Source organism: Oncorhynchus clarkii, chromosome 1, assembly GCF_045791955.1.
Source record: "Oncorhynchus clarkii lewisi isolate Uvic-CL-2024 chromosome 1, UVic_Ocla_1.0, whole genome shotgun sequence".
NCBI lineage: Eukaryota > Metazoa > Chordata > Actinopteri > Salmoniformes > Salmonidae > Oncorhynchus > Oncorhynchus clarkii.
In genome coordinates this window covers 4,921,683-4,944,864 of record NC_092147.1, presented here as the reverse complement: position 1 = coordinate 4,944,864, position 23,182 = coordinate 4,921,683, and the positions used below count along the sequence as shown (strand labels likewise).

At 44.2% G+C, this 23,182-nt stretch overlaps 1 protein-coding gene across 1 annotated transcript in view; it reads left to right on the top strand.

The window, feature by feature from the left end:
* LOC139416904 (bcl-2-related ovarian killer protein homolog A-like) overlaps window positions 1–14,009 on the top strand; it is a 45,791-nt gene extending 31,782 nt beyond the window's left edge. The window contains exon 4 of the mRNA XM_071166111.1: window positions 13,708–14,009. Coding sequence (XP_071022212.1) covers window positions 13,708–13,833 — 126 coding nt within the window. The 3' untranslated portion in view covers window positions 13,834–14,009. The remainder of the gene's footprint in view (window positions 1–13,707) is intronic.
* The last annotated feature ends 9,173 nt before the right edge of the window (window positions 14,010–23,182 follow it).

Sequence of the window (23,182 nt, the reverse complement as noted above, 5' to 3'; positions counted from 1 at the left end):
ATACTAGTCAGAACCCTGTCAGTAGTACTACATGGATACTAGTCAGAACCCTGTCAGTAGTACTACATGGATACTATGGATACTAGTCAGAACCCTGTCAGTAGTACTACATGGATACTAGTCAGAACCTTGTCAGTAGTACTGTATGGATACTATGGATACTAGTCAGAACCCTGTCAGTAGTACTGTATGGATACTATGGATACTAGTCAGAACCCTGTCAGTAGTACTACATGGATACTAATCAGAACCCTGTCAGTAGTACTACATGGATACTAGTCAGAACCCTGTCAGTAGTACTACATGGATACTATGGATACTAGTCAGAACCCTGTCAGTAGTACTACATGGATACTAGTCAGAACCCTGTCAGTAGTACTGTATGGATACTATGGATACTAGTCAGAACCCTGGCAGTAGTACTACATGAATTCTAGTCAGAACCCTGTCAGTAGTACTGCATGGATACTATGGATACTAGTCAGAACCCTGGCAGTAGTACTACATGGATACTAGTCAGAACCCTGGCAGTAGTACTACATGGATACTATGGATACTAGTCAGAACCTTGTCAGTAGTACTACATGGATACTATGGATACTAGTCAGAACCCTGTCAGTAGTACTACATGGATACTATGGATACTATTCAGAACCCTGTCAGTAGTACTGTATGGATACTATGGATACTACTCAGAACCCTGTCAGTAGTACTACATGGATACTAGTCAGAACCCTGTCAGTAGTACTACATGGATACTATGGATACTAGTCAGAACCTTGTCAGTAGTACTACATGGATACTATGGATACTAGTCAGAACCCTGTCAGTAGTACTACATGGATACTATGGATACTAGTCAGAACCCTGTCAGTAGTACTACATGGATACTAGTCAGAACCCTGTCAGTAGTACTGTATGGATACTATGGATACTAGTCAGAACCCTGTCAGTAGTACTACATGGATACTATGGATACTAGTCAGAACCCTGTCAGTAGTACTACATGGATACTAGTCAGAACCCTGTCAGTAGTACTGCATGGATACTATGGATACTACTCAGAACCCTGTCAGTAGTACTGTATGGATACTATGGATACTAGTCAGAACCCTGTCAGTAGTACTGTATGGATACTATGGATACTAGTCAGAACCCTGTCAGTAGTACTGCATGGATACTATGGATACTAGTCAGAACCCTGTCAGTATTACTGCATGGATACTATGGATACTAGTCAGAACCCTGTCAGTAGTACTGCATGGATACTAGTCAGAACCCTGTCAGTAGTACTGCATGGATACTATGGATACTAGTCAGAACCCTGTCAGTAGTACTGCATGGATACTATGGATACTAGTCAGAACCCTGTCAGTAGTACTACATGGATACTATGGATACTATTCAGAACCCTGTCAGTAGCACTGCATGGATACTATGGATACTAGTCAGAACCCTGTCAGTAGTACTGCATGGATACTATGGATACTAGTCAGAACCCTGTCAGTAGTACTGCATGGATACTATGGATACTAGTCAGAACCCTGTCAGTAGTACTGCATGGATACTAGTCAGAACCCTGTCAGTAGGACTGTATGGATACTATGGATACTAGTGGATACTATGGATACTACTGTCAGTAGTACTACATGGATATTATGGATACTAGTCAGAACCCTGTCAGTAGTACTACATGGATACTATGGATACTAGTCAGAACCCTGTCAGTAGTACTGCATGGATACTATGGATACTAGTCAGAACCCTGTCAGTAGTACTGTATGGATACTCTGGATACTAGTCAGAACCCTGGCAGTAGTACTACATGGATACTAGTCAGAACCCTGTCAGTAGTACTGCATGGATACTATGGATACTAGTCAGAACCCTGTCAGTAGTACTGCATGGATACTATGGATACTAGTCAGAACCCTGTCAGTAGTACTGTATGGATACTATGGATACTAGTCAGAACCCTGGCAGTAGTACTACATGAATTCTAGTCAGAACCCTGTCAGTAGTACTGCATGGATACTATGGATACTAGTCAGAACCCTGGCAGTAGTACTACATGGATACTAGTCAGAACCCTGTCAGTAGTACTACATGGATACTATGGATACTAGTCAGAACCTTGTCAGTAGTACTACATGGATACTATGGATACTAGTCAGAACCCTGTCAGTATTACTACATGGATACTATGGATACTATTCAGAACCCTGTCAGTAGTACTGTATGGATACTATGGATACTACTCAGAACCCTGTCAGTAGTACTACATGGATACTAGTCAGAACCCTGTCAGTAGTACTACATGGATACTATGGATACTAGTCAGAACCTTGTCAGTAGTACTACATGGATACTATGGATACTAGTCAGAACCCTGTCAGTAGTACTACATGGATACTATGGATACTAGTCAGAACCCTGTCAGTAGTACTACATGGATACTAGTCAGAACCCTGTCAGTAGTACTGTATGGATACTATGGATACTAGTCAGAACCCTGTCAGTAGTACTACATGGATACTATGGATACTAGTCAGAACCCTGTCAGTAGTACTACATGGATACTAGTCAGAACCCTGTCAGTAGTACTGCATGGATACTATGGATACTAGTCAGAACCCTGTCAGTAGTACTGTATGGATACTATGGATACTAGTCAGAACCCTGTCAGTAGTACTGTATGGATACTATGGATACTAGTCAGAACCCTGTCAGTAGTACTGCATGGATACTATGGATACTAGTCAGAACCCTGTCAGTATTACTGCATGGATACTATGGATACTAGTCAGAACCCTGTCAGTAGTACTGCATGGATACTAGTCAGAACCCTGTCAGTAGTACTGCATGGATACTATGGATACTAGTCAGAACCCTGTCAGTAGTACTGCATGGATACTATGGATACTAGTCAGAACCCTGTCAGTAGTACTACATGGATACTATGGATACTATTCAGAACCCTGTCAGTAGCACTGCATGGATACTATGGATACTAGTCAGAACCCTGTCAGTAGTACTGCATGGATACTATGGATACTAGTCAGAACCCTGTCAGTAGTACTGCATGGATACTATGGATACTAGTCAGAACCCTGTCAGTAGGACTGTATGGATACTATGGATACTAGTCAGAACCCTGTCAGTAGTACTACATGGATACTATGGATACTAGTCAGAACCCTGTCAGTAGTACTACATGGATACTATGGATACTAGTCAGAACCCTGTCAGTAGTACTGCATGGATACTATGGATACTAGTCAGAACCCTGTCAGTAGTACTGTATGGATACTCTGGATACTAGTCAGAACCCTGGCAGTAGTACTACATGGATACTAGTCAGAACCCTGTCATTAGTACTGCATGGATACTATGGATACTAGTCAGAACCCTGTCAGTAGTACTGCATGGATACTATGGATACTAGTCAGAACCCTGTCAGTAGTACTGCATGGATACTATGGATACTAGTCAGAACCCTGTCAGTAGTACTGCATGGATACTATGGATACTAGTCAGAACCCTGTCAGTAGTACTGCATTGATACTAGTCAGAACCCTGTCAGTAGCACTGCATGGATACTATGGATACTAGTCAGAACCCTGTCAGTAGTACTACATGGATACTATGGATACTAGTCAGAACCCTGTCAGTAGTACTGCATTGATACTATGGATACTAGTCAGAACCCTGTCAGTAGTACTACATGGATACTATGGATACTAGTCAGAACCCTGTCAGTAGTACTACATGGATACTAGTCAGAACCCTGTCAGTAGTACTACATGGATACTAGTCAGAACCCTCTCAGTAGTACTACATGGATACTATGGATACTAGTCAGAACCCTGTCAGTAGTACTGCATTGATACTAGTCAGAACCCTGTCAGTAGCACTGCATGGATACTATGGATACTAGTCAGAACCCTGTCAGTAGTACTACATGTATACTATGGATACTAGTCAGAACCCTGTCAGTAGTACTGCATGGATACTATGGATACTAGTCAGAACCCTGTCAGTAGTACTGCATGGATACTATGGATACTAGTCAGAACCCTGTCAGTAGTACTGCATGGATACTATGGATACTAGTCAGAACCTTGTCAGTAGTACTGCATGGATACTAATCAGAACCCTGTCAGTAGTCCTGTATAGATACTATGGATACTAGTCAGAACCCTGTCAGTAGTACTGTATGGATACTATGGATACTAGTCAGAACCCTGTCAGTAGTACTGTATGGATACTAGTAAGAACATTGTCAGAAGTACTACATGGATACTATGGATACTACTCAGAACCATGTCAGTAGTACTCTATGGATACTATGGATACTAGTCAGAACCCTGTCAGTAGTACTGTATGGATACTATGGATACTAGTCAGAACCCTGTCAGTAGTACTGTATGGATACTAGTCAGAACCTTGTCAGTAGTACTACATGGATACTAGTCAGAACCCTGTCAGTAGTACTACATGGATACTATGGATACTAGTCAGAACCCTGTCAGTAGTACTGCATGGATACTATGGATACTAGTCAGAACCCTGTCAGTAGTACTGCATGGATACTATGGATACTAGTCAGAACCCTGTCAGTAGTACTGCATGGATACTATGGATACTAGTCAGAACCCTGTCAGTAGTACTGCATGGATACTAGTCAGAACCCTGTCAGTAGTACTGCATGGATACTATGGATACTAGTCAGAACCCTGTCAGTAGTACTACATTGATACTATGGATACTAGTCAGAACCCTGTCAGTAGTACTGTATGGATACTATGGATACTAGTCAGAACCCTGTCAGTAGTACTACATGGATACTATGGATACTAGTCAGAACCCTGTCAGTAGTACTACATGGATACTAGTCAGAACCTTGTCAGTAGTACTGTATGGATACTATGGATACTAGTCAGAACCCTGTCAGTAGTACTGTATGGATACAATGGATACTAGTCAGAACCCTGTCAGTAGTACTACATGGATACTAATCAGAACCCTGTCAGTAGTACTACATGGATACTAATCAGAACCCTGTCAGTAGTACTACATGGATACTAATCAGAGCCCTGTCAGTAGTACTACATGGATACTATGGATACTAGTCAGAACCCTGTCAGTAGTACTACATGGATACTATGGATACTAGTCAGAACCCTGTCAGTAGTACTACATGGATACTAGTCAGAACCCTGTCAGTAACACTGCATGGATACTATGGATACTAGTCAGAACCCTGTCAGTAGTACTGCATGGATACTATGGATACTAGTCAGAACCCTGTCAGTAGTACTGCATGGATACTATGGATACTAGTCAGAACCCTGTCAGTAGTACTGCATGGATACTATGGATACTAGTCAGAACCCTGTCAGTAGTACTGCATGGATACTATGGATAATAGTCAGAACCCTGTCAGTAGTACTGCATGGATTCTATGGATACTAGTCAGAACCCTGTCAGTAGTACTGCATGGATACTATGGATACTAGTCAGAACCCTGTCAGTAGTACTGCATGGATACTATGGATACTAGTCAGAACCCTGTCAGTAGTACTGCATGGATACTGTGGATACTAGTCAGAACCCTGTCAGTAGTACTGCATGGATACTATGGATACTAGTCAGAACCCTGTCAGTAGTACTGCATGGATACTATGGATACTAGTCAGAACCCTGTCAGTAGTACTGCATGGATACTATGGATACTAGTCAGAACCCTGTCAGTAGTACTGTATGGATACTAGTCAGAACATTGTCAGTAGTACTACATGGATACTATGGATACTAGTCAGAACCCTGTCAGTAGTACTGTATGGATACTACTCAGAACCCTGTCAGTAGTACTGTATGGATACTATGGATACTAGTCAGAACCCTGTCAGTAGTACTGTATGGATACTATGGATACTAGTCAGAACCCTGTCAGTAGTACTGTATGGATACTAGTCAGAACCTTGTCAGTAGTACTACATGGATACTAGTCAGAACCCTGTCAGAAGTACTACATGGATACTATGGATACTAGTCAGAACCCTGTCAGTAGTACTACATGGATACTAGTCAGAACCCTGTCAGTAGTACTACATGGATACTATGGATACTAGTCAGAACCCTGTCAGTAGTACTACATGGATACTATGGATACCAGTCAGAACCCTGTCAGTAGTACTGCATGGATACTATGGATACTAGTCAGAACCCTGTCAGTAGTACTACATGGATACTATGGATACTAATCAGAACCCTGTCAGTAGTACTACATGGATACTACTCAGAACCCTGTCAGTAGTACTACATGGATACTATGGATACTAGTCAGAACCCTGTCAGTAGTACTGTATGGATACTATGGATACTAGTCAGAACCCTGTCAGTAGTACTACATGGATACTAGTCAGAACCCTGTCAGTAGTACTACATGGATACTATGGATACTAGTCAGAACCCTGTCAGTAGTACTACATGGATACTAGTCAGAACCTTGTCAGTAGTACTGTATGGATACTATGGATACTAGTCAGAACCCTGTCAGTAGTACTGTATGGATACTATGGATACTAGTCAGAACCCTGTCAGTAGTACTACATGGATACTAATCAGAACCCTGTCAGTAGTACTACATGGATACTAATCAGAACCCTGTCAGTAGTACTACATGGATACTAGTCAGAACCCTGTCAGTAGTACTACATGGATACTATGGATACTAGTCAGAACCCTGTCAGTAGTACTACATGGATACTAGTCAGAACCCTGTCAGTAGTACTGTATGGATACTATGGATACTAGTCAGAACCCTGGCAGTAGTACTGCATGAATTCTAGTCAGAACCCTGTCAGTAGTACTGCATGGATACTATGGATACTAGTCAGAACCCTGGCAGTAGTACTACATGGATACTAGTCAGAACCCTGTCAGTAGTACTACATGGATACTATGGATACTAGTCAGAACCTTGTCAGTAGTACTACATGGATACTATGGATACTAGTCAGAACCCTGTCAGTAGTACTACATGGATACTATGGATACTATTCAGAACCCTATCAGTAGTACTGTATGGATACTATGGATACTACTCAGAACCCTGTCAGTAGTACTACATGGATACTAGTCAGAACCCTGTCAGTAGTACTACATGGATACTATGGATACTAGTCAGAACCTTGTCAGTAGTACTACATGGATACTATGGATACTAGTCAGAACCTTGTCAGTAGTACTACATGGATACTATGGATACTATTCAGAACCCTGTCAGTAGTACTGTATGGATACTATGGATACTACTCAGAACCCTGTCAGTAGTACTACATGGATACTAGTCAGAACCCTGTCAGTAGTACTACATGTATACTATGGATACTAGTCAGAACCCTGTCAGTAGTACTGTATGTATACTATGGATTCTAATCAGAACCCTGTCAGTAGTACTACATGGATACTAATCAGAACCCTGTCAGTAGTACTACATGGATACTAATCAGAACCCTGTCAGTAGTACTACATGGATACTAGTCAGAACCCTGTCAGTAGTACTACATGGATACTAATCAGAACCCTGTCAGTAGTACTGTATGGATACTATGGATACTAGTCAGAACCCTGTCGGTAGTACTACATGGATACTAATCAGAACCCTGTCAGTAGTACTGCATGGATACTATGGATACTAGTCAGAACCCTGGCAGTAGTACTGTATGGATACTATGGATACTAGTCAGAACCCTGTCAGTAGTACTACATGGATACTAATCAGAACCCTGTCAGTAGTACTGCATGGATACTAGTCAGAACCCTGTCAGTAGTACTACATGGATACTATGGATACTAGTCAGAACCCTGTCAGTAGTACTGCATGGATACTATGGATACTAGTCAGAACATAGAGTATGTATAAGGGCAAGAACAAGTTAGGAAACAGAAAGAGAAGTTGCGTTGCTCAGCTTTGACCTCTCATGTAACCGGCCTGTGGTTCAGTGATTGACTAAGTCCGCGGTTTGTTTAGTATAGTTGATAATAGATGACAGACTCAGTACTAAGACAGTCATAGTTGACAGTGAGAAAGAAGTAAGAATGCCTGTGTCTGCACTCATAGAACCATTTTTGAACGATGACAGCTGTATGTGTTTCCCAATGTTGTACCCGCCTATCAGGTCTGTCCTGAATGTGTCCTGAACGTGTCCTGAATGTGTTCACTGAGAGAATAGCTAAGGAAAACTGAGGCAAACAAGAGCCTGAACACAACACAATGATGACTGTGCAAAAATAAACCTCCCTGCTCTGTACACAGAGACATGCCACTGTTTTTGCTAACTCGCGGATTTCACCTCAAAGCATAAGGTGTCTGTAATAGATATTTAAAAAAAATTAAAATAAACATCCAGAAATGAAGTTGATTTTAATTGAGCCACTACTTTAAGAAACTCCAAAGAATGTCTCAATATAGTCTTGCTCTAGAGAACATCTGATATAAATCTGTAAAGAGCAAAAAGTGTGGTGCTCAACTGATACTCAGAGCAGAGAGGAGAGAGGAGGCCTGGCAAAGAGCCGTGGCCTAGATCTGGGAGTCCTGCTCTGTTGGCAAAGCTTAAAAATCAACCAAGAATCCCAGGGCTGGGGTTGTGTCCAAAACGGCACCATATTCCCTATGTAGTGCACTACATTCGATCAGGACCCATAGGGTTTCATTTGGGACACAAACCTTGGAATGGCCCATTGGAGATTAAACATGCCAGATAATGAACGAGGTCTATGTGACCTAATCCCATTCCTCATCTCTGCAGGTTCCAGTTGAAACCAGAAGGGTATACTATGTACGTAGCTAGATGAACCCAGGCTTTTCTGAAATGAACTAGCTTCAGGTTAGCTTCACATTCCAGTTTAGGCTTCATCTGTTGCTACGACCGTGGGTATTGCTCTTCCGCATGTCGGCTAACTCTAGCAGGCTTGTAACTACGAGTGCTAGTCGACCCCCAAAACTATTCCATGAGGCGATGCTGAAACATCAATATTATGGGGCAAGTCAGCGCCACATTTACAGTTGTGCAGAAATCAAAATGAAAGAAAAGTGATCTTGCAAATTCACCAGACGATGTTGTGAAATAGGCTCTTAATGCCGTTAGGAAGCTGTTAACGCCGGTAGGTAGCCTAGTGGTTAGAGAGTTGGGCCAATAACTGAAAGGTTGCTGGTTTGAATCCCTGAGCTGACAAGGTAAAAAAAAAATCTGTCGTTCTGCCCCTGAACAAGGCAGTTAACCCTGTGTTCCACAGGCGCCGTGGATGTTGATTAAGGCAGTCCTCCACACCTCTCTGATTCAGAGGGGTTGGGTTAAATGCGGAAGATGCATTCAGTTGTTCTACTGACTAGATATCCTTGTTTCTTTGGTGTGCTTATCACTGCACACAACACCCCCCCCCCCCCCCCACTTCTATCGATAAAATAATTTTATAACAGCCAGAAGAGTACTGGCCCACCCCTCAGAGCCTGGTTCTTCTCTAGGTCTCTTCCTAGGTTCTAGCCTTTCTAGGGAGTTTTTCCTAGCCACTGTGCTTCAACACCTGCATTGCTTCCTGTTTGGGGTTTTAGGCTGGGTTTCTGTACAGCACTTTGATATACAGTGTAACGGATGTGAAACGGCTAGCTTAGTTAGCGGTGCGCGCTAAATAGCGTTTCAATCGGTGACGTCGCTTGCTCTGAGACATTGAAGTAGTAGTTCTCCTTGCTCTGCAAGGGCCGCAGCTTTTGTGGAGTGATGGGTAACGATGCTTCGAGGGGTGACTGTTGATGTGTGCAGAAGGTCCCTGGTTCGCGCCCGGGTATGGGCGAGGGGACGGTCTAAAGTAATACTGTTACAACAGTATCAACTGATGTAAGAAGGGCTTTATAAATACATTTGATTTGATAACATCATACAAACGTTTTACTGTGCAAATTAAGTGGATGATGATAATGCAATGTTTGTGAGGGGGAGGGGATCTGATTTAATTGGCCCTCAACTTGTAGCTCAGACATTCCATTCTGGATAAGTAAAGTTTGCCCTGAGTTAGCCTGCCCTGGAGCAGGTTAGTTCTGAATGCAAGATAAACAGAGTTAGCCCTGCGTTAGCCTGCCTTGGAGCAGGTTAGTTCTGGATACAGGATAAACAGAGTTAGCCCTGAGTTAGCCTGCCCTGGACCAGGTTAGTTCTGAAGGATTCGTTGCCACAGAAATGTACCTGGCTAAAAGGCGAGCCACTATCGTATGACCGCTTATCCCGAGTTGAACTCAGAGTTGACCAAAGGTACCTTTCTAACTCCTCAAACCCGCTACGTAGTATATATCCCTCAGGGTCCCAGATCTACGTAGTATATATCCCTCAAGGTCCCAGATCTACATAGTATATATCCCTCAAGGTCCCAGATACACGGAGTATATATCCCTCAATGTCCCAGATCTACGTAGTATATAGTCCTCAAGGTTCCAGATCTACATAGTGTATATCCCTCAAGGTCCCTGATCTACGTAGTATATTTTATTTATTTTTATTTTACCTTTATTTAACCAGGCAAGTCAGTTAAGAACAAATTCTTATTTTCAATGACGGCCTAGGAACAGTGGGTTAACTGCCTGTTCAGGGGCAGAACGACAGATTTGTACCTTGTCAGCTCGGGGGTTTGAACTTGCAGCCTTCCGGTCACTAGTCCAACGCTCTGACCACTAGGCTACCCTGCCGCCCAGATCAAGGTCCCAGATCTACGAAGTATATAGTCCTCAAGGTCCCAGATCTACGAAGTATATATCCCTCAAGGTCCCAGATCTACGTAGTATATAGTCCTCAACGTCCCAGATCTACATAGTATATAGTCCTCAAGGTCCCAGATCTACGTAGTATATAGTCCTCAAGGTCCCAGATCTACGTAGTATATAGTCCTCAACGTCCCAGATCTACATAATATATAGTCCTCAAGGTCCCAGATCTACGTAGTTTATATCCCTCAAGGTCCCAGATCTACGTAGTATATAAAGTCCTCTGGTTTCTCAAGACATCTTGACCTGTTTTATCAGATTAATATGGAACACAATGTGTTGTGTAACCAACTACAACCTTGTAAAATTACGTGCAAATTTACCCCAATTCTAGTCTTAGTCGTCTTGGTTATGTAACATGCAGTTACCATACTGTACATTTCACAGAAATGCTTAGGCACTGACCGATTTACAAAAAAAACCCTGAAAGGGTCAGGAAACGATGCTGATAAAAACCCGTACCACAACATTGAGAAGGAAACGGCTGCTGTTATCAGATAGTAGAACTATGTGTTGATGTAGCCTACTTATTCAGTCTCGATGTATTCTTCTTCTGTCTTATTAAGGACTCTTCTCCTTCTCCTTCTCCTTCTCTGTCTCCTTCTCCCTCTCTGTCTCCTTCTCCTTCTCCTTCTCCTTCTCCTTCTCCCTCTCTGTCTCCTTCTCCTTCTTCTTCTCCTTCTTCTTCTCCTTCTTCTTCTCCTTCTTCTTCTCCTTCTCCTTCTCCTTCTCCTTCTCCTTCTCCCTCTCCTTCTCCCTCTCCGTCTCCTTCTCCTTCTTCTTCTCCTTCTCCTTCTCCTTCTCCCTCTCCTTCTCCTTCTCCTTCTCTGTCTCCTTCTCCTTCTCTGTCTCCTTCTCCTTCTTCTTCTCCTTCTCCTTATCCTTCTCCTTCTCCTTCTCCCTCTCTGTCTCCTTCTCCCTCTCCGTCTCCTTCTCCTTCTTCTTCTCCTTCTCCTTCTCCTTCTCCTTCTCTGTCTCCTTCTCCCTCTCCGTCTCCTTCTCCTTCTCCTTCTCCCTCTCTGTCTCCTTCTCCCTCTCCGTCTCCTTCTCCCTCTCTGTCTCCTTCTCCCTCTCCTTATCCTTCTCCTTCTCTGTCTCCTTCTCCTTCTTCTTCTCCTTCTCCTTCTCCTTCTCCTTCTCCTTCTTCTTCTCCTTCTCCTTCTCCCTCTCTGTCTCCTTCTCCCTCTCCTTATCCTTCTCCCTCTCTGTCTCCTTCTCCCTCTCCGTCTCCTTCTCCTTCTTCTTCTCCTTCTCCTTCTCCTTCTCCTTCTCCTTCTTCTTCTCCTTCTCCTTCTCCCTCTCTGTCTCCTTCTCCCTCTCCTTATCCTTCTCCTTCTCTGTCTCCTTCTTCTTCTCCTTCTCCTTCTCCTTCTCCTTCTCCTTCTCCTTATCCTTCTCCTTCTCCCTCTCTGTCTCCTTCTCCCTCTCCGTCTCCTTCTCCTTCTCCCTCTCTGTCTCCTTCTCCCTCTCCTTATCCTTCTCCCTCTCTGTCTCCTTCTCCCTCTCCGTCTCCTTCTCCTTCTTCTTCTCCTTCTCCTTCTCCTTCTCCTTCTTCTTCTCCTTCTCCTTCTCCCTCTCTGTCTCCTTCTCCCTCTCCTTATCCTTCTCCTTCTCTGTCTCCTTCTTCTTCTCCTTCTCCTTCTCCTTCTCCTTCTCCTTATCCTTATCCTTCTCCTTCTCCCTCTCTGTCTCCTTCTCCCTCTCCGTCTCCTTCTCCTTCTTCTTCTTCTTCTCCTTCTCCTTATCCTTCTCCTTCTCCCTCTCTGTCTCCTTCTCCCTCTCTGTCTCCTTCTCCCTCTCCGTCTCCTTCTCCTTCTTCTTCTCCTTCTCCTTATCCTTCTCCTTCTCCCTCTCTGTCTCCTTCTCCCTCTCCGTCTCCTTCTCCTTCTTCTTCTCCTTCTCCTTCTCCTTCTCTAGTCCAGATAATATCCTATTTGAGTAGAGCGGCATGTCTCAAACACATTTCTGTAATATAATATTGTCCTGTTAATAAATGCAGGTCTTTTATCTGGAATTCATTGGTTATAGACGGACTGCTAAACGGTCCCTCCCTGTGTAAAGGAAATTGACTGGTATATAGGACATCTCTCAACTGCCTGTGAAACTTTGACCTGTGAAGTCATAAGTGCCCAGCCTCTGCTCAGAGGTCCCATGTCTGTGATTCTCCACCCTTCTTGCACATATGTCCCCTCATGGATTTAAAAGTATTGATTACTGTAATCATTGGCTGGAGGGAGTGTCCACCATTGGTATTATCCATGATTGGAAGTATGCAATTGCACACTTTGGGAGAAGGTTGAAGAATTGGGACGTGCAGTATCTGAGTGATGCTGTCTCTCTCCTCTCATAGGCTGACATTCACCCACTCTCTCTCCTCTCATAGGCTGACATTCACCCACTCTCTCTCCTCTCGTAGGCTGACATTCACCCACTCTCTCTCCTCTCATAGGCTGACATTCACCCATTCTCTCTCCTCTCATAGGCTGACATTCACCCACTCTCTCTCCTCTCGTAGGCTGACGTTCACCCTCTCTCTCTCCTCTCATAGGCTGACGTTCACCCTCTCTCTCTCCTCTCATAGGCTGACGTTCACCCTCTCTCTCTCCTTTCATAGGCTGACGTTCACCCTCTCTCTCTCCTCTCGTAGGCTGACGTTCACCCTCTCTCTCTCCTCTCGTAGGCTGACGTTCACCCTCTCTCTCTCCTCTCGTAGGCTGATGTTCACCCTCTCTCTCTCTCTCCTCTCATAGGCTGACATTCACCCACTCTCTCTCCTCTCATAGGCTGACATTCACCCACTCTCTCTCCTCTCATAGGCTGACGTTTACCCTCTCTCTCTCTCCTCTCATAGGCTGACGTTCACCCTCTCTCTTTCTCTCCTGTCATAGGCTGATATCACAAAGTGCGTGGTGAACACGGACCCCAGCTTCCGCTCCCATTGGTTGGTGTCTGCTACCTGCGCCTGTGGACATTACCTGAAGGCCATGTTGTTTTACCTGCTCCGGGACAAGTGACAACGGAGGACGAGTTCAGTCACGACCACACGATGGACAATCTGCCCCATCCGTCAGTGTAGGACAGCAGAGCCTTATCCTGGTGGACAATCTGCCCCATCCGCCAGTGTAGGACAGCAGAGCCTTATCCTGATGGACAATCTGCCCCATCCGCCAGTGTAGGACAGCAGAGCCTTATCCTGATGGACAATCTGCCCCATCCGCCAGTGTAGGACAGCAGAGCCTTATCCTGATGGACAATCTGCCCCATCCGCCAGTGTAGGACAGCAGAGCCTTATCCTGGTGGACAATCTGCCCCATCCGCCAGTGTAGGACAGCAGAGCCTTATCCTGGTGGACAATCTGCCCCATCCGCCAGTGTAGGACAGCAGAGCCTTATCCTGATGGACAATCTGCCCCATCCGCCAGTGTAGGACAGCAGAGCCTTATCCTGATGGACAATCTGCCCCATCCGTCAGTGTAGGACAGCAGAGCCTTATCCTGATGGACAATCTGCCCCATCCGCCAGTGTAGGACAGCAGAGCCTTATCCTGATGGACAATCTGCCCCATCCGTCAGTGTAGGACAGCAGAGCCTTATCCTGATGGACAATCTGCCCCATCCGCCAGTGTAGGACAGCAGAGCCTTATCCTGATGGACAATCTGCCCCATCCGCCAGTGTAGGACAGCAGAGCCTTATCCTGGTCCCAGATCTGTTCGAGCTCCTGACAACTCTATTGCTGTCGTTGTCAAGCTAAACAAGTTTTTTTGTTTGTGTGTTTTAGATCAAGGAGTTTGTCAGTACAAAGTGAGTGACAAGGAGTTGTCATGACAGCCCAAACAGACTGGCACTCGGCCAACCGGCGTCTGTCTGAAGGGGCAGCCATCCCTCCTCTAGAGTTCTAGATGTGTTGTTTGTTTACACCTGCAGACGTTTGCACTGAATCTCCGCCACTGACGAGCACCTTGGGCCCTCACAAACAAATTAAACAAACGCACCGGCATTGGAACAATCAACCTGAATAAGCTTGTTAGCCACGTCTGCTTTGAATTTGGGTGTTTACGATTTAGCTTGACAGTATTATTGTGACGTATTATGTACAGATTCTCCAGCTGTATTGTGAGGTAGTAGCCTATATACATACTGATCCATAGCGTTAACAGTTGACTTGAATGGGAATGCCCATTCTAGTTATTCTATATCTGGATCTCTGTTTTTCTATAGCTCTCTCTCTGTCACATTCCTTGCTTTCTTTATGCTTACATAGACTGGTTGACTGACAACGTCACACACACACACACACACACACACACACACACACACACACACACACACACACACACACACACACACACACACAAAACACGCACCCCCTTCTAAGAGGCAGAAAGACGTGTGTTGTGATTCTGGATGGCCAGAATAGCTAGAAACAATGAAAATAAACTGCCATGTTATTGTAAGTGGCTCGTTTTTGATCTTGTTCTTGATACCATGTCTTGTTTTGAGGTGTTGTTACGTCTATGCTAATTTTGACTAATATTTGCTAGCTAGCGGGCTAACCAACAACTGTAATGATGTATTTGAGAGACAACAAGTGCTCATTGTGCAACTTTATTTATGTTTTCAATAAACATTATAGATTAAATATAGTTTACATGTTGTTAACCATCTAAGCCAACCTTGTCTGTTTTGACCCATAGTTGTGCATGCGTTGATTTTGTTGCTAAGCAACCAATCCGTAATTTACTTCTGGGCAAATATTCCATTTAAAGCAATAAAATATTTGTATAAATTTGAGTTTCATTTATGCACATACTGTATGTCAAGTGAAGTGTGGATATGGCCCGGACAGAGTGGGAGAATCTCAATTGCGATTTCCCTTGACATCCCTTGTCCCCTCTCCTCACCTACTCAAAACCCATTGGATGAGCAAGTCAGAGAGGCGGGACCTCTGACCTTCTCATCCAATCGGTTTTTTGAGAAGGAGGCGCGAGGAGAGAGGAATGCGAAGATTCAAAGAAATAGCCATTGAGATTTTCCCAGGGCTTCTAAATACAGCCCCTAGTGGCTGGAAAGAAGAATGACCAGAAAAACACAGGAAGAGACTGTTGTGATTTTAGGATCTCTGGATTGATAATGGTCAGATGAATGAAAAGGATAATGGACTTCACTAAGTGAAATAATGATCAATTCCTCAGTTTGGATGGAAATATAGTTTTGATTATACAGTTTGTTTGCATGCTTCACGTATGGGCTTGTAAGTAAGCATTTCACTGTAAGGTGTTTTATTCGGTGACAAATAAGATTTGATTTTATTTATGTGACGAGTGTGTGGATTTATATCAGTCCCCCAGTTAGTGTGTGTGTGTGTGTGTGTGTGTGGGGGGGGGGGGGGGGCTGTTTTTGTAGAATATTGTGATGTTATGGATCACTCCATCGTCTGAAACTTAAAATCCCATTCAGACATTTTGTTTTGTCTGTTTTATTCCACAAGTTATTTTAATTTCATGAAATAACTAACTACACAGTAGCTTACACATATTATATTTGGCATGCAACACTGAGTGTCATTTCAGAAAATAAAATGTTTTATATTTCAACATTGTTTTAATTGGTTTCATTAATGTCAGTATCATACATTGAAAATGGAGAGCTACCAATTTTGCCTACTTTCAAGTGATTGGCCCAAATAGTCAAAAGATAGTCATGATTTACTGTCATCTAGCGTCCACTATATTTATATCACCAAACGTTCTTCAACATTGGAATGTGAGAGAAGCTTCATTCTGGTCGGGTTAGAGTGTTGGACTAGGAACCGGAAGGTTGCAAGTTCAAACCCCCCGAGCTGACAAGGTACAAATCTGTCGTTCTGCCCCTGAACAGGCAGTTAACCCACTGTTTCTAGGCAGTCATTGAAAATAAGAATTTGTTCTTAACTGACTTGCCTAGTTAAATAAAGGTAAATAAATATTGGTAGAACTGGAGAATGCAGGTTAAATATATGTATGGTATTAAAAAGATGCTTGAACGTTACCGTAGTAACCAATAACACTTCCTCATAGATAATGTAATAAAACGTAAGATGTGGCTCAACATAATGATACTTTAATAAAAGCAGCTAGGAGAAGTTTTAACAGGGCAGTTGTACTGTGTGTTCTGAGGCATGCTCTCTCAAGTACCTCTTCGCTCTCTCTATCTCCCCTCCCGGAGGACATGAGCCCTAGGACCATGCCTCGGGACTACCTGGCCTGACGATTCCTAGCTGTTCCCAGTTCACCTGGCGTGCTGCTGATCTAGTTTTGCTGTCCTGCCTGCTGCTGTGGACCCCTGACGTGATTCATCCGGCCGTGCTCCTTCTCGGACCTTGGATTTCAGAATGCCTGGTTCTGAAAAGACAACTGACATTGACTACTGAGGCGTTAAACTTTTACACACTCTAACCTGTATGGTTATTATTTGACCCTGCTGGTCATCTATGAACATTTAAACATCTGGGAATTACTATCTGGCCTTAATGGCCACATGTACTCCTGGCTCAAGGGTCGACATCAATACCAGATCAATATCGCCAATATGCCGGCCTTTGGGATACGGGATTGCTCGTCGCAAGAGGTTAAATCTCCACCTGGCAAATGCATGTGATTGATTGGGAGTTGACAGCTGGAGGGAAAGAGATTAACAAGTAATCACTGGATGGACCAAGGGGCCAGGGTTCCAGTCTAGAAGCACGGTTTTGACTTCTCCTACGGTTTTGACTTCTCCTATAGTTTGACTTCTCCTACGGTTTGACTGCTCCTACAGTTTGACTGCTCCTACGGTTTTGACAGCTCCTACGGTTTTGACAGCTCCTACGGTTTTGAATTCTACGGATTTGACTGCTCCTACGGTTTTGACAGCTCCTACGGTTTTGACAGCTCCTACGGTTTTGACAGCTCCTACGGTTTTGAATTCTACGGATTTGACTGCTCCTACGGTTTTGAATTGTACGGTTTTGACTGCTCCTACGGTTTTGAATTGTACGGTTTTGACTTCTCCTACAGTTTTGACTGCTCCTACAGTTTTGATTTCTCCTACAGTTTTGACTGCTCCTACAGTTTTGACTTCTCCTACAGTTTTGACTGCTCCTACAGTTTTGACTTCTCCTACAGTTTTGACTGCTCCTACAGTTTTGATTGCTCCTACAGTTTTGACTGCTCCTACAGTTTTGACTACTTCTACAGTTTTGACAGCTCCTACAGTTTTGAATTCTACGGATTTGACTGCTCCTACGGTTTTGAATTGTACGGTTTTGACTGCTCCTACGGTTTTGAATTGTACGGTTTTGACTTCTCCTACAGTTTTGACTGCTCCTACAGTTTTGATTTCTCCTACAGTTTTGACTGCTCCTACAGTTTTGACTTCTCCTACAGTTTTGACTGCTCCTACAGTTTTGACTTCTCCTACAGTTTTGACTGCTCCTACAGTTTTGATTGCTCCTACAGTTTTGACTGCTCCTACAGTTTTGACTGCTCCTACAGTTTTGACAGCTCCTACAGTTTTGACAGCTCCTACAGTTTTGACTGCTCCTACAGTTTTGACTGCTCCTACGGTTTTGACAGCTCCTACAGTTTTGACAGCTCCTACAGTTTTGACTGCTCCTACAGTTTTGACTGCTCCTACGGTTTTGACAGCTCCTACAGTTTTGACAGCTCCTACAGTTTTGATTGCTCCGACAGCTTCTATTTTGACAGCTCCTACGGTTTTGACAGCTCCTACAGTTTTGACTGCTCCGACAGCTTCTATTTTGACAGCTCATACGGTTTTGCTTCGGTACTGCGGTTTAACTGAAGGCCGGACCAGAAAGACAATTTCCATAGACGTCCGCAAAGAGAAAATTACTAATAAGACAATTTAGTCATTGCCTTTGTGCGCAAAGCATTCGTTAAATTATTCAAGTAATTGTCGCTGAGGCCGATATTTACAGCGCATTCGGAAAGTATTCAGACCCCTTGACTTTTCCCACGTTTTGTTACGTTACAGCTTTATTCTAAAATGGATTCAATTGTTTGTTTTTTCCCCTCATCAATCTACACACAATACCCCATAATGACGAAGCAAAAACAGTTTTGTATACATTTTTGCAAATTTATGAAAAATACGAAACCAAAATATTCATACCCTTTACTCAGTGCTTTGTTGACGCACCTTTGGCAGCGATTACAGCCTCAACTTTTTTTTAAGGTATGGCGCTATAAGCTTGGCACACCTGTATTTGGGGAGTTTCTCCCATTTTTCTCTGCAGATCCTCTCAAGCTCTGTCAGTTTGGATGGGGAGCATCGCTGCACAGCTATTTTATGGTCTCTCCAGAGATGTTCGATCGGGTTCAAGTCCGGGCTCTGGCTGTGCCACGCAAGGACATTCAGAGACTCACCCGACCTCAACCCAATTGAGATGGCTTGGGATGAGTTGGACCGCAGTGAAGGAAAAGCAGCCAACAAGTGCTCAGCATATGTGGGAACTCCTTCAAGACTGTTGGAAAAGCATTCCAGGTGAAGCTGGTTGAGAGAATGCAAAGTGTGTGCAAAGCTGTCATAAAGGCAAAGGGTGGCTACTTTGAATGATCTCAAATAAAAATATATATACATTTGTTGTAACAGTTTTTTGATTACTATGTGATTCCATATGTATTATTTCATAATTTTGATGTCTTCACTAATATTTTACAATGTAGAGGAGGAGAGGGGTAGAGCAGTGGATGAGAGGGGTAGGAGTAGAGCGAGGGGGGGAGTAGAGCAGGGGGGGCGGGGTAGGAGTAGAGCGAGGGGGAGGAGTAGAACAGGGGGGGCGGGGTAGGAGTAGAGCAGGGGGTAGGAGTAGAGCAGGGGGTAGAGGTAGGGAAAGGGGGTAGGAGTAGAGCCCCCTGCTCTACTCCTACCCCCTTTCCCTACCTCTACCCCCTGCTCTACTCCTACCCCCTGCTCTACTCCTACCCCGCCCCCCCTGTAGGAGTAGAGAGGCGGGGGTAGGACTAGAGAAAGGGGTAGGAGTAGAGCGGGGGGTAGGAGTAGAGAGGCGGGGGTAGGACTAGAGAAAGGGGTAGGAGTAGAGAAGGGGGTAGGAGTAGAGCGGGGGTAGAGGTAGGGAAGGGGGGGTTAGGAGTAGAGTGGGGGTAGAGGTAGGGAAGGGGGGGTTAGGAGTAGAGAAGGAGGTAGGAGTATAGAAGGGGGGAGGGGTAGAGAAGGGGGTAGGAGTAGAGAAGGGGGGTAGGATTAGAGAAGGGGGTAGGAGTAGAGAAGGGGGGTAGGATTAGAGAAGGGGGTAGGAGTAGAGAAGGGGGGTAGGAGTAGAGAAGGGGGTAGGAGTAGAGAAGGGGGTAGGAGTAGAGAAGGGGGTAGGAGTAGAGTGGGGGTAGGAGTAGAGAAGGGGGTAGGAGTAGAGAAGGGGGGTAGGATTAGAGAAGGGGGTAGGAGTAGAGTGGGGGTAGAGGTGGGGAAGGGGGGGTAGGAGTATAGAAGGAGGTAGGAGTAGAGAAGGGGGTAGGAGTAGAGAAGGGGGGTAGGATTAGAGAAGGGGGTAGGAGTAGAGAAGGGGGGTAGGAGTAGAGAAGGGGGTAGGAGTAGAGAAGGGGGTAGGAGTAGAGAAGGGGGTAGGAGTAGAGTGGGGGTAGGAGTAGAGAAGGGGGTAGGAGTAGAGAAGGGGGGTAGGATTAGAGAAGGGGGTAGGAGTAGAGAAGGGGGGTAGGAGTAGAGAAGGGGGTAGGAGTAGAGAAGGGGGTAGGAGTAGAGAAGGGGGTAGGAGTAGAGTGGGGGTAGGAGTAGAGAAGGGGGTAGGAGTAGAGAAGGGGGGTAGGATTAGAGAAGGGGGTAGGAGTAGAGTGGGGGTAGAGGTGGGGAAGGGGGGGTAGGAGTATAGAAGGAGGTAGGAGTAGAGAAGGGGGTAGGAGTAGAGAAGGGGGGTAGGAGTAGAGAAGGGGGTAGGAGTAGAGAAGGGGGTAGGAGTAGAGAAGGGGGTAGGAGTAGAGAAGGGGGTAGGAGTATAGAAGGGGGGAGGGTAGGAGTAGAGAAGGGGGTAGGAGTAGAGAAGGGGGGAGGGTAGGAGTAGAGAAGGGGGTAGGAGTAGAGAAGGGGGGAGGGTAGGAGTAGAGAAGGGGGTAGGAGTAGAGAAGGGGGTAGGAGTATAGAGGGGGGAGGGTAGGAGTAGAGAAAGTGGTAGGAGTATAGAAGGGGGTAGAAGTGGGGGTAGGAGTAGAGAAAGGGGGGTTTGATTCAGAACACCTTGCTACATAGCTTACACACACACACACACACACACCAGGGATCCCTATTTGAACAAGGAATCATTCATGATCTGACTTTGTCATCTTCATACAAAATGACCACTGTGACAGTTGATTGTATATTGATTTAAGTAACATTAGGACCATTAACTGTCAGAGTGGTTATTTGTATGAAGATGACAACGTCAGAACATGATGATGCACGTTTTGTATACGTTATTTGTGCTCATGTGATGTTGGTCATTATATACCGGTTTCCACTAGTTATTACAGCCCCAAAAATAACTTATATCATCGTAAAAATTCATGAAAACAAAAATGTACTTGTTGGTCTTAATTTAAAGTTAGGGTTATATATAAGCAGTATTGGACGCATTTAGAGTTAAGGACAGGTTTAAAATCACATTATAAGAAGATATATTGTAGAAATAGTCGCGTTTATAACTTCGTGGCTGTGGTAACTAGTGACGAATGCATAAACCCGGATATAGAGCTGGCCAGTTTGTTCCAGAGAGGCTCAAGTCGGTGGAAGTCTGTCTCCCTCCAGCAGGTGGCGTTTTTTCGTTGTTTCGCCCACCAAGCAAGGAGCTTTTGTATGGGGTTCAATACGAGTGTCGAATTTGAAAAGTGTTTTTATGTTGATTTGATCAAATAAAAGTTTTGTAATGCTTAAGTTGTTATGAGTGTACTGATATTAGTAGGACACGTGACATCCTGGCAACTTTGAGAAACTAGATCTGATTTGTTTTCAAATTCTTTGTGGGTCTGAGGGAAATATGTGTGTCTAACATGGTCATATATTTGGCAGGAGAATAGGTGCAGCTCAGTTTCCATCTCATTTTGTGGGCAGTGGGCACATAGCCTTGTCAGCTTTGCCTCTCACAATAACAAGGATATCTATGCTCACTGAGTCTGTACAGAGTCAAAAGCATTCCATAATGTAATGTTGGGTCTGTCACGGTTAACAGGTATTCACTGTTTAGGGCGAAATAGCATTCCAGTTTGCTTTATTTGTTGGCTAGTTCTTTCCAATGTGTTAAGTAATTATGTTTTTGTTTTCCCATGATTTGATTGGGTCTAATTCAGTGGAGGTCGCTTAGGGAACGATGGTTCATAATAATGGCTGGAAACCATGTGTTAGAGGTTGCTAATTCCTTTCCAACTCTTCCGCTCCTATTGGATGGTTGTATAATTATTTTCTGCATTTTGATCCATTAGCGCATATCGTCCTAATTCAGCTCTGCGTGCATTATTAGTTGTTTTAAGTTGCACACAGAGGATGTTTTTGCAGAATGCTGCATGCGGAATCTAAATTTGGTGTTTGTCCCATTTTGTGAATTCTTGGTGGTGAGTGGACTCCAGAACTCACAACCATAAAGGGACATGGGTTCTATAACTGATTCAAGTTGCACATTATTACCAAAGACTTTTTATAACTAACCAAGACGGGACCACCGCCTGTCGTTTCCCAAAGGGAGCAAATTAATCATAGTGGGAAGAACAAGCACGAGCTGGTGAGAGCCTATTAGCGTTTTCTAGCGTGTATTTGCATATTTGCATCAGAGAACGCCTACTCTGAAGTGCGCTTGTGCAATAACTAAATTCGTCTTTGCACCCCTTCTAAACAACGCAATTTTTTTTTCAAATTTGGCAATGGGTAAAGTCTACAAAACATAGTCCATTCTGTTTATAACTAAATCTAGTTTTGGAAACAGAAAACTGTATCGAGATCAAATGTTTCATCGATGAGACATTTGGCAGAATGTTGGGTAAAATCCATCTCGCTCCATCTTTCCCCACTGCCGTCCACTGAGCTTCCTCTCGAGCCCTGAATGCTGATTGGCTGGCAGACGGGGTATATCAGATCTTATACAACGGGTGGATCTAATCCTGAATGCTGATTGGTTAAAACCGCATTCCAGCCGGTGTCTAGTCCACAGATTGTCACGTTCCACATTGTTTCAATATTCAAATTCGATGTCCAGCTGTCCCGTAGTAATGAACAAGTCTGGAGTCGGGATGAGACAGACAGACAGACAGACAGCGTTTCTCAGCCAGTCGAAATCATGAATCAGCATCATTTTTATGGATATATACAAAAAAGGTCAATAGAA